Source organism: Monodon monoceros, unplaced genomic scaffold, assembly GCF_005190385.1.
Source record: "Monodon monoceros isolate NGI ecotype Baffin Bay Population unplaced genomic scaffold, NGI_Narwhal_1 Super_Scaffold_5, whole genome shotgun sequence".
Lineage (NCBI taxonomy): Eukaryota > Metazoa > Chordata > Mammalia > Artiodactyla > Monodontidae > Monodon > Monodon monoceros.
In genome coordinates this window covers 107,501,657-107,513,987 of record NW_021703782.1, presented here as the reverse complement: position 1 = coordinate 107,513,987, position 12,331 = coordinate 107,501,657, and the positions used below count along the sequence as shown (strand labels likewise).

General features: G+C 59.3%; 1 protein-coding gene across 1 annotated transcript in view; it reads right to left on the bottom strand.

The window, feature by feature from the left end:
- Positions 1-12,331, bottom strand: part of HMCN2 (hemicentin 2) — a 149,271-nt gene that overhangs the window by 70,477 nt on the left and 66,463 nt on the right. Inside the window, 8 exon segments of the mRNA XM_029203622.1 lie at positions 886-1,040; positions 1,869-1,995; positions 2,419-2,566; positions 2,903-3,033; positions 4,004-4,198; positions 7,461-7,547; positions 8,203-8,457; positions 10,892-11,019. Coding sequence (XP_029059455.1) covers positions 886-1,040; positions 1,869-1,995; positions 2,419-2,566; positions 2,903-3,033; positions 4,004-4,198; positions 7,461-7,547; positions 8,203-8,457; positions 10,892-11,019 — 1,226 coding nt within the window.

The following is a 12,331-nucleotide window of genomic DNA, read 5'->3' as shown; positions in this document are numbered from 1 at the left end:
GGGCCACAAGCACCGCACATGTCACAGGCTTCTACTGCAGGGGTGGGAGGAGAGGCGGGGGGCTCTGGGGACAGACAGGAGATACCGGCCAGGGACACGCTGACGTGGGGGGCAAGCCCGGCCATCACAAGGGGCGCAGAAAGCGGGGGAGGGGCCACAGGTCAGGCTCCGGACCCCACTTTGCCTCTGACTCGCTGTATGACCCGCATAGGTCACTTCCCCTCTCTGGGGCTCAGTGCCCCCATCTGTAACACGAGAGGCTGAACTGGATCCGGGGTTCCTACGGGGCAGGTCACACACCATGGGTGGTACCTAAGCTGAACCTCAGGGCACGTGGGCATGCATCTCGTAACAGAAGAGCTACACCCTCCCCAAATCTCCTTCCTGCCTGATTACGACAAACGAAAACTCTGTTTGGTACGTTTGGTGCGACTATGTTCGTAACCTTTCTAGAACTTTCTACTCTGCCCTTTTTACCACATGCAGGCAGCTCACGCCTAAGGGTTTCCAAAATCCCTCCTTGGTTGCATTTGTTTTCACAGCTTCCTCCCACAAAGGCCAAGCAGCCCTGGTTCCTACTTCCCTTTGACGTGTTACGCATCCTTTTACATAAATGAGTTTCGGTGTAAAGAAAAGTGACTTGATTTAAACAATCACCCTGAGTGGTATCAGGAATAGGAAAACTTGTGAAGCTCAGATGGGGACAGTGGGATCTGGGAAACATTGGGCCAGATTCCCTCTGTTCTTCCCGGTCCACCCCACCCCACCGCCCCCCCAGCTTTACTGAACCAGGGGCTCGCTCCTCATAGGCCCCCGTTTGTGCCCTCGTCTTCCCTCCATGCAGTGGGCAGCCCATGGTGGGGGCCGGGAAGGGGCTGGGCTCACAGTGGATTCTGAGCTGAAAGTCCTTGGCCTGCTGGCCAGCTGGGCTGAAGGCCACGCACTGGTACCACCCTTCATCCCCCAGGTGACTGGTGGTGATTCTGAGAACCTGGCCGTCCTCCTGCAGCTGGATTCGAGGGTCCCCCGGAAGGACAGGTCTGGAAAGATGGTCAAGATTGTCAGTAAGGCCAGCTGGCAGGGGCAGGCTGCACAGAGGGGAGCCTGCTGCTTGGGAAACGGAAGCCTGGAAGATTCACAGTCGCTGATAGGTGCCAACAACCCAAGTGCCCATCAATGGATAAACAGATAAACAAAAAGTGGTTCATCCCTACAATGGAATATTATTCAGCCATTAAAAGGGATGAAGTGCTGAAACCTGCTACAACATGAAAAAGCCTTGAAAACTGTGCGCTAGGCGAAAGAAGCCAGACACGAAAGACTACATATGTATGACTGCATGAAATCTATATGAAATAATAGGGAAATTCACAGAGACGGAGGTTAGTGGTTGCCAGGGGCTGGGGCGGGGGAGGAACAGAGCAGTGAGTGCTAATGGGTATAGGGCCTCCTGTGGGGGTGATGAAATGTTCTGGAACCAGATAGAGGCGACGGATGTGCAACACTGTGGATGTACTTGTATTTAGTACTGAACACAGCGTACTGAATTGTGCACTTTGGAATGGTAAACATCATATTGATTCCTTAAAATTTTAAATACCTTAAAAAACACCTTTGAAAAAGTTTTAAAAATGAAAGGAAGGCTGGCTAAGTGGTGAGAAAACCCTGCCATTTGAAAGCAGGGTCTCACCTGGGTGATCTCAGGCTGGGGGATGGATGTGCCCCACACCGCCCTCTGCCTGGGCCCTGGCTGGCTCGTGCAATGCCTGTCGAGCTCTAACCCTGCAGAGTTCCATCTCCCCAGAGGCCCTCTCCACCAGCCCAGGCCGAGGCTCCACCCCAACACTACCCGTCGGGGGGTCACTCACTGCCCATCCTTGGTCCATTCCATCTGGGGTGTGGGGACCCCCGAGGTCTGGCACTCCAGCTCCACCCCTACACCAGCCAGGCCCAGCACCTCCTGAGCGGCCTCGGCTCCAAGCACGGAAGGTGGGACTGGGGGTGAGAAAGGGTGGGGGGAGAAAAATCCTCAACCCCTACAAGCCCCGCCTGCTGCAGGGCCTTTGCATGTGCAGGACCCCTGCCTGGTCACCCTTCCCTTCTCCTACCCGGCCCTCATGGGAAGCTCCCCCAAACCCCTGGCTGGATCGGCCCCTGCTCTGTACGTCCTCAGCTGCCGGCACCGCTCTTTCATACCACATGATGCACATACGTAATGCATAATGTAATTACAAGGCTAATGATGTGATTGTCTAATGTCTGCTCCCATAGTTATGTGAAGACAGGGACCAGGTCTGCCACGCGCCCCTCTATGCCCCCGGCTCCCAGCCGGTAGTTTCCCTCCCCCGCCCCACCTAAAAGGGGAGGGGTTGCAGGGCCAGACACACTTGCGAGCTGGGAGGGCTCAGCCTCACTCACTGAGCACAAGGAGATCGAAGTCCCTCTGCGCGGTCCCAGCCTGGTTCTCGGCCCTGCAGGAGTAGAGGCCAGAATCGCTCTCCTGGATCCTGGGAAAGTAGAGGGCCCGGGCCCCGTCCAGGAGGCGGTGGCTGCCCACCTCGGGGATCTGGGCAGAAGAGGCCAGAGGGAGCTCGTGAGCGGGGTCTGGCCACCCCGCATCCCCCATCAGCAATGAGGAAACTGAGGCCCAGGGAGCTGGCTGGTGACCGGAACCCAGGGTTTCTGATTCCCATAACGGTGCCGTGCCCTCTCCACCAGGCAGCCCCTCAGGCTTCATCGTGGGCCCACGGTCTTCCATGGCCCTGAGTCCCAGTGCATCCCCAAAGACACCTGCCACTTGTCACGCCTCCCCGCCACACCTGGCACATGCAGGAACCCGTCCAGAAGGTCTGTACCCTATCCAAATCCCACCCACAGCCCATCCACCCCAGGGGACACCCACCTGCTGCCCATCCTTGAGCCACGTGATCTCAGGGGTCGGAAAGCCATTTGCATCACACTCCAGCGTCAGGGACTGCCCGGCCATGCCTGACACATTTGCCCTGTGCCCGTTCTCCCGGATGCTGGGGGGCACTTGGGAGCAAAGAGAAGCAGAGGAGCTGCCCCCTCCCAGGACAGCCACGGCCACCCGGACCCCTCCTGGGGCACTCTTCCCCACCGGGACGGGCAGCCCCAACTCCCGCCCTTCCCCAGATTCTGGGGTTCCAGGATGCCCGCCCCAGCCCCTGATGTGGCCATCAGGAGCCACATGGACCTGGGAATGGCCACAGCGGCCTCGCCCTGGGACCTCGCGCTGGTCGTGCCCAGGAGCTGTCTACGGGCTCTGACATCCAGCTTTGTAAGATGCGGGACCCCCGGGATCCATCTGGCTGTACACCCAAACTGCTGTCATGGTCACCTAGGGGGGTACCCTCCCCCGCCCCGAGTCAGAATCTCTGAAGATGGGGCCTAGGTATGTCTTTGAAACAAGCTTCCCGGGCAAGTCATTTCACGGCAAGCTGGGGTGGCTGCTTACAGGGAGGCGGAAGGTGCTCCCTGAGAACCATAAAACTGCTTCTTCCACCCCCTCCATGAGCCCGTGTTGAGGAGAAGGGCTCCCCTCCCCCTGCACACAGCACCGGGGCGGGGGGAGGGTACGGGGCGGGAGCTGTGGGAAGCTCTTCCTGCTGCAGGGAAGAATAGGAACCTTGGGTAGTTTCGGCAGCTTCAGGGGGAGGTGGGCTTTGGGACTCTCATCTCCCATCAGTGAGCCTCTAAGAAATTCACTAGACCATTTTAGAGCCATTTATGGAGTTCCAGGTTCTTCTCCTTACACTGTCTCCGTGGGGGTCTCTCTGGGGAAGGGGATGCCCATGCAACCTGCCACTTTCCTAACACCCTCAAGCCCTCCCCAACAAGCACGGGGTCGGGGAGGGCAGGGACCTGCGGCCTCCCCTGCGGTGAGCTCTCAGGCTGGGGAGCTGGCGCTGCCCCACCCAGGCATCCATGCGTACCACTGGGAGGTGTGTACAAGCCGTTCCCCAGCTCTGGGGTCCCTGCTCACCATGGACTACCAGCTTGGCTCTCCTGGATACGGAGCCCGCCTCGTTGGTGGCCTGACACTCGTAGTCTCCACCGTCGGTGGGAGAGACCGAGGCCAGAAACAGAGAGCCTTCATCCAGCACTGCCAGGCCCGGCCGGCCACGCAGGGGCTCTGAGGACGGGCCCTTCCGCCACGTGACCTGCGGCTTGGGCGTCCCTGGCAGGGCACAGAGTCATCAGCACGAAACCCTGTCCCCTTCCCTGTCCACACCCACACTGCCCCCACCCCCGTGCAAGTGATGCTGACCCTCGGCGGGGGGACGTCTCAGGTACCTCCTTGCCCCCCAGGCTAGAGGAGCAGCAGGTGCTCACACACCTGCCACCTCCCCACCCAGCGCTGTGCGTCCACATGGCCTCCCAGTGGCCCGAGGGCCACAGGCACAGGGGCCAGAGCCTTTTGTGGTTCCCCTCGCAGAGGCCCCACCTCATCTGCACTCCCAACCCCCTCACCTGCCCTGTGTTTTCTCTTTTGCCTGCCATCTCCAACTTTCTAATGTACATAAGATGCACTTTTTTTTTTTTTTTGGCCTATTGTCTGTCTCCCCCCACAAGGTCTGAAGTCTTTGCTTTGTTCCCTGCTGCACCCCCAGCTGCAAGCCCAGCGCCTGGCACACAGTAGGTGCTACATGAATGAATGAGCCCGCCGTGCTCAGTACCCATATTGTCCCATCGGATCCGCGCATCAATGGTGGAGGCCCCAGGTGGACCGGGCCTGTGCTTCCCCTCACAGGCATGAGGCGGACACCGCTGGCCACACACCCCTAGCCCCACCGTGAGCGCCGCAGTCCCCCTGGAGGCCCTTCTCCGACACTCCTCACACGTCGGACTGTGCAGCGTCTGGCTCTGCCACCAGGCTGTCGGCTCACACGGCCCGGCGCACAGTGGGTGCGGGATGAACAGCTGCCCCACTGGGCCAGGGCACACAGTAGGTCCTCAGATCAGTGTTGAAGGAATGACCCAGCATTCCAAGCAGCACACGTGCCCATGAGGCATGGCGCCCAGTGGTCACAGCGGGGCCTGGGTCACGTGAGCCCCAACTCTGCAGACTTGCTGAGTGATCTCAGGACAAGGGCAGCCCTTACCCACTGCCCTGCCTGCAGGGCAGGCAGCCTGCAGCCCTTCCATCACTCCCCATCGGGGTCATAATCATTGCTAAATACCAATTATCATGCACCACAACCCAACTTGATCTGCCGACTCCCCTGGCAGCTCGGGGCTCTTTGTAAGCACATTCTCTCTGCCTCACTTGCTCTTTTATCCTCACCTTCGGAGGGAGGGGTGAGACACCCCATCTGGGGGGAATGGGGCTGCGATCAAGATGAGGCACATCCGGGGCATCCTGGGTGTCATCTCGTTCGGGAGGGCCCCTGTCCCACCCCACCCTGTACTGACTGCTCCTGCTTAAGTGCTGGGGACTCTGCCTGTTGGCCCTGATGGAAAAGGAGGGCCACCCATGCTCTGCGATCTTTGGGCTACTTAATCCCCTGTGTCTGTTTTCTCATAGAACCCTCTGCTGTTTCCTCTGTGTCTGCCCAGGATGCCTGCTGCAGAGTCCCAGCTGCTCCCCAGCATGGAGACACATGTGTGAATACACACACACAACATACACACATACAGCCCACAGACACACACATGCCTCTCCCAGTTCCTCATCTTTTCCCAAAGGCCCCAGCCCATCCTCCCGCCACCCAGAGACCAGGACTTCAGAGCTGCCAGCCCTGAGGGGTACTGAGTTTTGAACCCTGGAAGCTTTTTTTTTTTTTTTTTTAATGCAAACATCTAACCCCTAAATGAGCTCGAACCACACAGAACTGCACCACTGCTCTGTGACAGGGAGACTCCAGGGACTCAGGGCTGTTGCTGAAAAACCACTCATCTTGCCTCCACTCCCATTTCACAGAGACCAAGAGAGGAGCAATGTCCAAAATCACCAGCACGTTGGTGGCCAGACTCCTGGCCTATGTCCCACCCCACGAGGAGGAGGCGGGTGGTGCCACCCACTGCAGGTACCAGGGCTCCCATGGGTCACGCCCTCCGTGCTCCAGGCTTTCTCCTTTCTCCCTCAGAGCCCTCCGAGACCAAGGTCACATGGCTGGTGAATACCAGCGCCCAACACTGCCCACCGGGCAGCCACCTGCTTGAAAAAGAGAAGGCCAAGGGGGGTGAGGTGGGGCGTGGGGCGGGGACAGGCAGTTTTGATGGAGGGGACTTGGCTTATGCTGACTTGGCTGAAGTCAGGCTCAGAGGACAGGCCCCTGGCTGACCAGGGTTGATGCTGGGGTTGTGAGTGACTGTGGGGTATCAGGGCAGGAGGCCGGGGCTGGTGGTCCCACTTCCTACCTCCCACGTCCCGGGAGGGCCCTACAGGTTCCTTGCTGTTACCAGATACTGACACAAGGTGGCGCCCTGGTCAAGAGCGGAACGATGGCCCCTCCAGGTGGTCTGCTCCCACCTGCCTCCTACCTGGCCCTAGCTCTGTCCCATTCCAAGGACTTCCCTGGATCCCGTGGCATGAGGAGGTGCAGTGCAGACTACAACCAGCTCTCCTGGCTCCTGCCAGGCTTTTTGTAAGCTACCACTTGCTTCTTAGACACCCAGACACCTGCCCTTCTAGACAGCACCATCCATGCACAGGGGAGACATTTTGGCCATTTTGACCCAAAGCCAGAAGCGACTCTGGCAACCAGTAGGATCCACTGGGTGCCACAGGGAGATTTTACAGAACAGTAGAACCCATTCAACACATTTCCGCAAGCTCCTACTATGTGCCAGGCACGGTGCTAGGACCTAAACTTCCTGCTGTCCACTGGGCCCACTGGGCCTGTATGGAGGGACAGGTGTGACCCCACTGGACAGCTGAGAAAACTGAGGCTCAGAAAGGAGGTGTGAACTGCCCGGCACCGGGCAATTGACCCTGGGGTGGCTATCTCGACACCACACTGTGCTGTAGCCCAAAGGGGGTCCCAAAGGACTGGTTTGCCCAAGACTGCGTGAATCCATGCCCTGTGAGAAAGCCTGGGGCTTGGGGAGAGGCCGGGGCCACCAAGCACCGATCCTAGGACCCTGGGGCCTTCCTCAGCCCCAGCTGTTACAATCCCCAGGCGCAGAGGGGCCCAGGGTTTAACGGGCACTCGGGGCTGGGGGTAAAGCAGATTGTACTCCCTGAGTCACCTTCTGGCTGTGACCTCAGGCAACCCTCTTAACCGCTCCGGGCCTAAATTGCCCCTAATTTAAAAAAAAAAGAGCTAATGCTAATACCCATCCTATAGGGCTGCTGATGGGATGAAGTGCCTGGCATGGTCCTGGACAGGAGTGGGGACCCCATAAGCCTCCAGACCCACGCGCACTGCCCACAGTGACCGAGGGCGCTGAAACATGGGTGGGTCTTCTCCCCCTCCAAGCCCAGGGCGCAGCCTCACCTCTGGCAGGGCACGGCAAGCTGGCGTTCTCTCCTGCTACCCTCTCCAGCAGGCCACTGGTCTTATCGGCCCCCCAGTATGGCGGCTCTGGTGGAGGTAATGCGGCCACAGTCACACACCCAAACCCAAAGCCTGGTGCTCCCCCGACCAGGAGCCCAGGGCTGGTGGAGGGGGCATTCCCATCCAGAACCCCAGCTGGAATAAGGGGGTACAAGCCCCGCGTTCCAGCCCTCAGCATCGGGGAGAGTCAGGGCCATGGCACCAGCTCACCCCCTGCAGGGTGGCCCATGGAACAGTCCCCAGTGCCACACACGACCCCGCGGGCTCCGGGGGCTGAGCTCAGAATCGTCCTGCCCTGCCTTCTCTGAGTGTGTTTCAAATTCATCATAGTGAAAATGCTAGCACCAGGGATCCAGAACTTTCTATGCACCAGGCACTTCACACACATTCTCTCACTGACCCCTCACATGTTACTGGACCCATGTTACAGGGTCAGAGAGTGTAAATGATTGGCTGATGGTTGTCCAGCTGGAAAGTGGGAGAAGCTGGCCCGCTGCTCTTCAATCACCACCTCACGGCGCCTGCACCCCACCCCGAGGACGGAGCCCCCCCTGGGTTGGCAAAAGCGGCCCGACACGGCTTCGGGGGCTGGGAGGAAGGAAGGGGTCCAGCAGCTCAGAAGCCCAAGCTGCTGCTGGGGAAGGAGTGGGGAGGTAAGCTCTGGGGTTCAGGGGAGACTCACCCAGCACCCTGAGCTCCAGCTCCCACGCATCCACCCCAGCGCTGCTGGAGGCCTCACAGCGGTACGTCCCAGCGTCCGAGGTTCGGATGGCCACGAAGTGGACGGAGCCCTTGGGCCCCCCGCCCTGCAGGGCCACCCCATCCTTGGACCAGGTCAGCTGGGGCTCCGGGTTGCCCTCGGCCACGCAGTTCAGGTCCAGAGCCTCTCCCACCAGTGCCTTCAGAAGCCGCGGGCCCGGCTGCACCTGGGGGGGCACTGACAGGGCCACGGGGAGGGCTGTCAAGGCAGGGGCCCCGGGTGGGGGGAGTCACAGAGCCCAGACTTACAGAGAGGGCCTGGCCTGCTGCAGGGCTCCCCACACCCCTGGCCGTCACCAACCAGCAGAAATCGTCATTGTGGGGGGCGATTGACAGTAGGACATCCCGTGTGGACCCCCCCGCAAAAGTAGAATCAGCCTTTCCCTTGAACACATGTGTTGCCATCAAAAAATCACTCCTCGGGCTTCCCTGGTGGCGCAGTGGTTGAGACTGCCCCTGCCGATGCAGGGGACGTGGGTTCGTGCCCCGGTCCAGGAAGATCCCACATGCCGTGGAGCGGCTGGGCCCTTGAGCCATGGCCGCTGAGCCTGCGCGTCCGGAGCCTGTGCTCCACAACGGGAGAGGCCACAACAGTGAGAGGCCCGCGTACCGCAAAAAAAAAAAAAAAAAATCGCTCCTCCGTGCTCCGCCTCCTCCCCCCCCCCCAGCCCCCACCCCCATCCCTACCCACAGGCTTGCACCCAGCACCATTTGAGAACCACCAGCTGGGAAACACCATCTCAGTGCTAGATGGGGACATTGAGGCCCAGGGGGCGGCGGGACTGACTCAGCCCAGGGGGCAGCATGCACAGAAGGGGAGGTTCAAATCCCAGCCCTGCCCCTCTTGGCCACAGGACCCCGCACTGGCTGGAGCCTCGGTTTCCCCTCCTCACAAAGAAGCCCTGGGATGAAATGAGATGCAGTACTAGAGCAGCCAGCAAGGAGCCTGCTCCACAGTGGCGCCTAAAACACTGCGGCTAAGCTCACTCTCAGGGTTCCCAGCTCGCTCTTCCCCTTTCCTGGCTTGGGGAGGATAGTGGGTATTGTTTCTTCTGCATTTGTGTTTTTCAAGCAACTTTCCCATCCTCCATCCCAGTTGGTCCCTCCTACGGGGTGGGTGATGCTATGTCCATTTTGCAGATGAAGAAACTGAGGCTCAGAAAGGTTGTGTGACTTGACCAGAGTCACCCGCTGCGTCAGCCCATAGGAGCTGGACCGGCCCCAAGGCTGGGCCTGTGTGACCAGGAATCCAGGTGGCTTCCGTGGGGCCAGACTGGATGAGCCCGGGAGAATTCTCGAAGACGAGGACAAGTGTCCTGGGCCCTCGGGGGAAGCTGAGGACACCCACTCCCTTCCCAGCTTCAGAGTAGGAGCCCGAAGATAAGACCATCTATGGAAGCTGGCCCCGGGCAGAGATCAGCTCCCCCACCCGGAGCCCAGAGCCTCACTGTCTAGGAGGACAAGGGTGTACAGGCCCTGCCCGCCATCCCCCTAAAAACACCTGCGGAAAACAACAGCAGTTTCCACCGTGCTGAGCGCCTTATGTCATCAATACCCTTTCTGACAACTATGGGATAGGCATTATTACCTCCACTTTATAGAAGAAGAATCCAAGGCTCAGAGAAGCCAAGCAGCTGGCCTAAGGTCACACAGCCAGTCCGTGGCAGAGTCAGCATTCAAACCCAGCTCTGCCGACTCTGAGGCCCTGCTCATCACCCTGCTTCCTGCTTCTCTGTTTCTCTCCCATGCTCATGCAAACTCATAGAGGAGCTTTGAGCCCCTCCCTCTCTGAACCTCAGCCTGTCCACCTGTAAAATGGGGAGTCAGCTTAGATCAGGGGTTGGCTTTTTCTGGAAAGGGCTTTTTCTGAAAAGGTTTTGCAGACCAGCTGGTCTCTGTCTCAACTACCCAACTCTGCCATTACGGCGTGAAAGCAGCCACAGATGCTACGTAACCGAACGTGTGTGGTGGCACTCCAGTAAAGCTTGTATTTATGGACACTGAAACCTGAATTCCATATAATTTTCATATGTCACATTATTTGCCTTTTTTCCCCCAATCGTTTAAAAATGTAGACATCATTCTTCACTCGTGGGCCACATGAAAACGGCATGTAGGTCAGTAGTGGCTGAGGGATGCAGTCAGAGGACCCCTGTCTCAGACAACTCATCTCCGTGCTCCTGGAGATGACAAGGTCCCCGCCTCTTTGGTGGAGTGACTCCACTGGGTGGCTTCTGTGAATGGAACCTGGACACCCAGGTGAACATGCACTCCTGGGCCCCCACCTGAGCCAGGAACCAGAACCCCCTCCGTGGGTCCCCCTCCCAACGCCCAAGTCTCCAACGCCAGGGGGCCCTGCCCTTTGCTCTCAGGGGGCCTCTGAACAGACTCTCCGGGCTCAACCAAGGGGTTCAGGAGAGGGGAAGAAGGGGGGTGAGGAGGAGAGATAAGGCTTGAAAAAGACAGGAAATAGAGTTGATGGAAGAAACACTGGAGGACCATGAAGAGGTGACAGAGCCTGGCGTGGAGATGGGGGAGGGGCACGAGAGGCCTAAGAAAGATGGGGGTTGGGGGGAACGGTGTGAGACAGAGGCTGCCAGCCAGGACCTTACCTTGCACCCTGAGGATGTAGTACCGAGCAGCGGACCCTGCAGGGTTACTGGCTGTGCATTCGTAGAGGCCACTGTCACTCAACTGGGCCTGGGCCAGATGCAGGGAGCCTGATGGGAGGAGGCAATGCCTGTGGGAGTGAGGGGCACTGGTAAGACCCCAACCGACCCCACCTCTGCCGGAAAGGCCCAAGACCCAACTTGAACCAGCTGCCTCCTCCAGGCAGCCTGCCAGGACTGAGGCAGTGTCCGCCACCCACCCTTCACTCCTCCCCCTGCCCTGCCTCCACTTCCCCCAAACCACCAGGCCAAGGCCAGGTCCCCTCCAACTTGCGTAACAGACAAAGAGCACTAGGCTAGGAGTCCGCTGGCCGGGTTTAACTTTGAACCCTTCCCAGCTGGGTGAAGCAAGTCCCTTCACCTCTTGGAGCCTCCATTTCCTCATCTGTAAAATGGGCATATTAAGAAGTTCTGTGGCTGAGGCTGGTGAACAGATTCCACGTGGGCTCAGCCCAGGGCCTGGTACCTAGTCGCCAGTAACTCTCCCTCCTCTAATGCACCTGCCTACCGTTCCTCGACCCTGCCCTGAGAGTGGGGATGAGGCCTCATTTGGAGGCCCCCCCCACAACGGCTTCCAGGGAGAGGCTGCAGCCCAGAGGCCCTCTGCGTCTAAGTGCCAGGTCTGGCCAGGCTCTGAATCCAGGGCTTTTCAGTGTCCTGTTGTCCGGCGTTGTATTGGGCCCTCAGGAGGAAGTTGTAGAGGTCCCCCATCGCTGCACTCCCCAACCTGGCCCACCTTGCTGAAGTCACCCGGCCCCCATCCCACAGGGATCTGGGACCCCCAGCCAGGCTCCTGCAGCTGGGCTGGACCCGAGGGGGCCTCTGCAGATATGATGTCACCAGCCCACATGTGCTGGCTCCGTGCAGTCCCTGCCCCCGTAGAACTGAGTTGGCAGCTGCGGCCACTGGCCACAGCAGGGCCCCAAGTGCAAGCAGCTGGCACGGGGGCGGGGAGTGGGGGTGGTAACCTCAAGGGCCAGCCCCTCCCCCGCCTATGCTCATCAGGGTACAGCTGGGCTCCAGTCCCGGTCTCCACTCCCCGCTCTGCTGAGTCTCAGATTCCTCCTCTGCAAAACGGGGATGACAACAGCCCCCATCTCCCAAGCAGGTGCTAGCCAAGTGCTGGACGTGCACTTATTAAACAGGTCAATATTGCTGGCAATTCACTCTCTGGACAACCACGGGGGACTAGCTGTGCTCTGCTGGTTTTCCATCTCCCCATATGTAAAGTGGGCTTGTAATCCCCCTACCCAGCAAACCCTTCGTCCAGTTTGCCCTGAGCTTCCAGCAGGCACCTGGGGCAAGTTCTCTGAGGACAGTTGTGAGTGATATACCAGGCAGTGGTCTCTAGAGCCCAGGCACTGGGCTGGGACAACCAGGTCC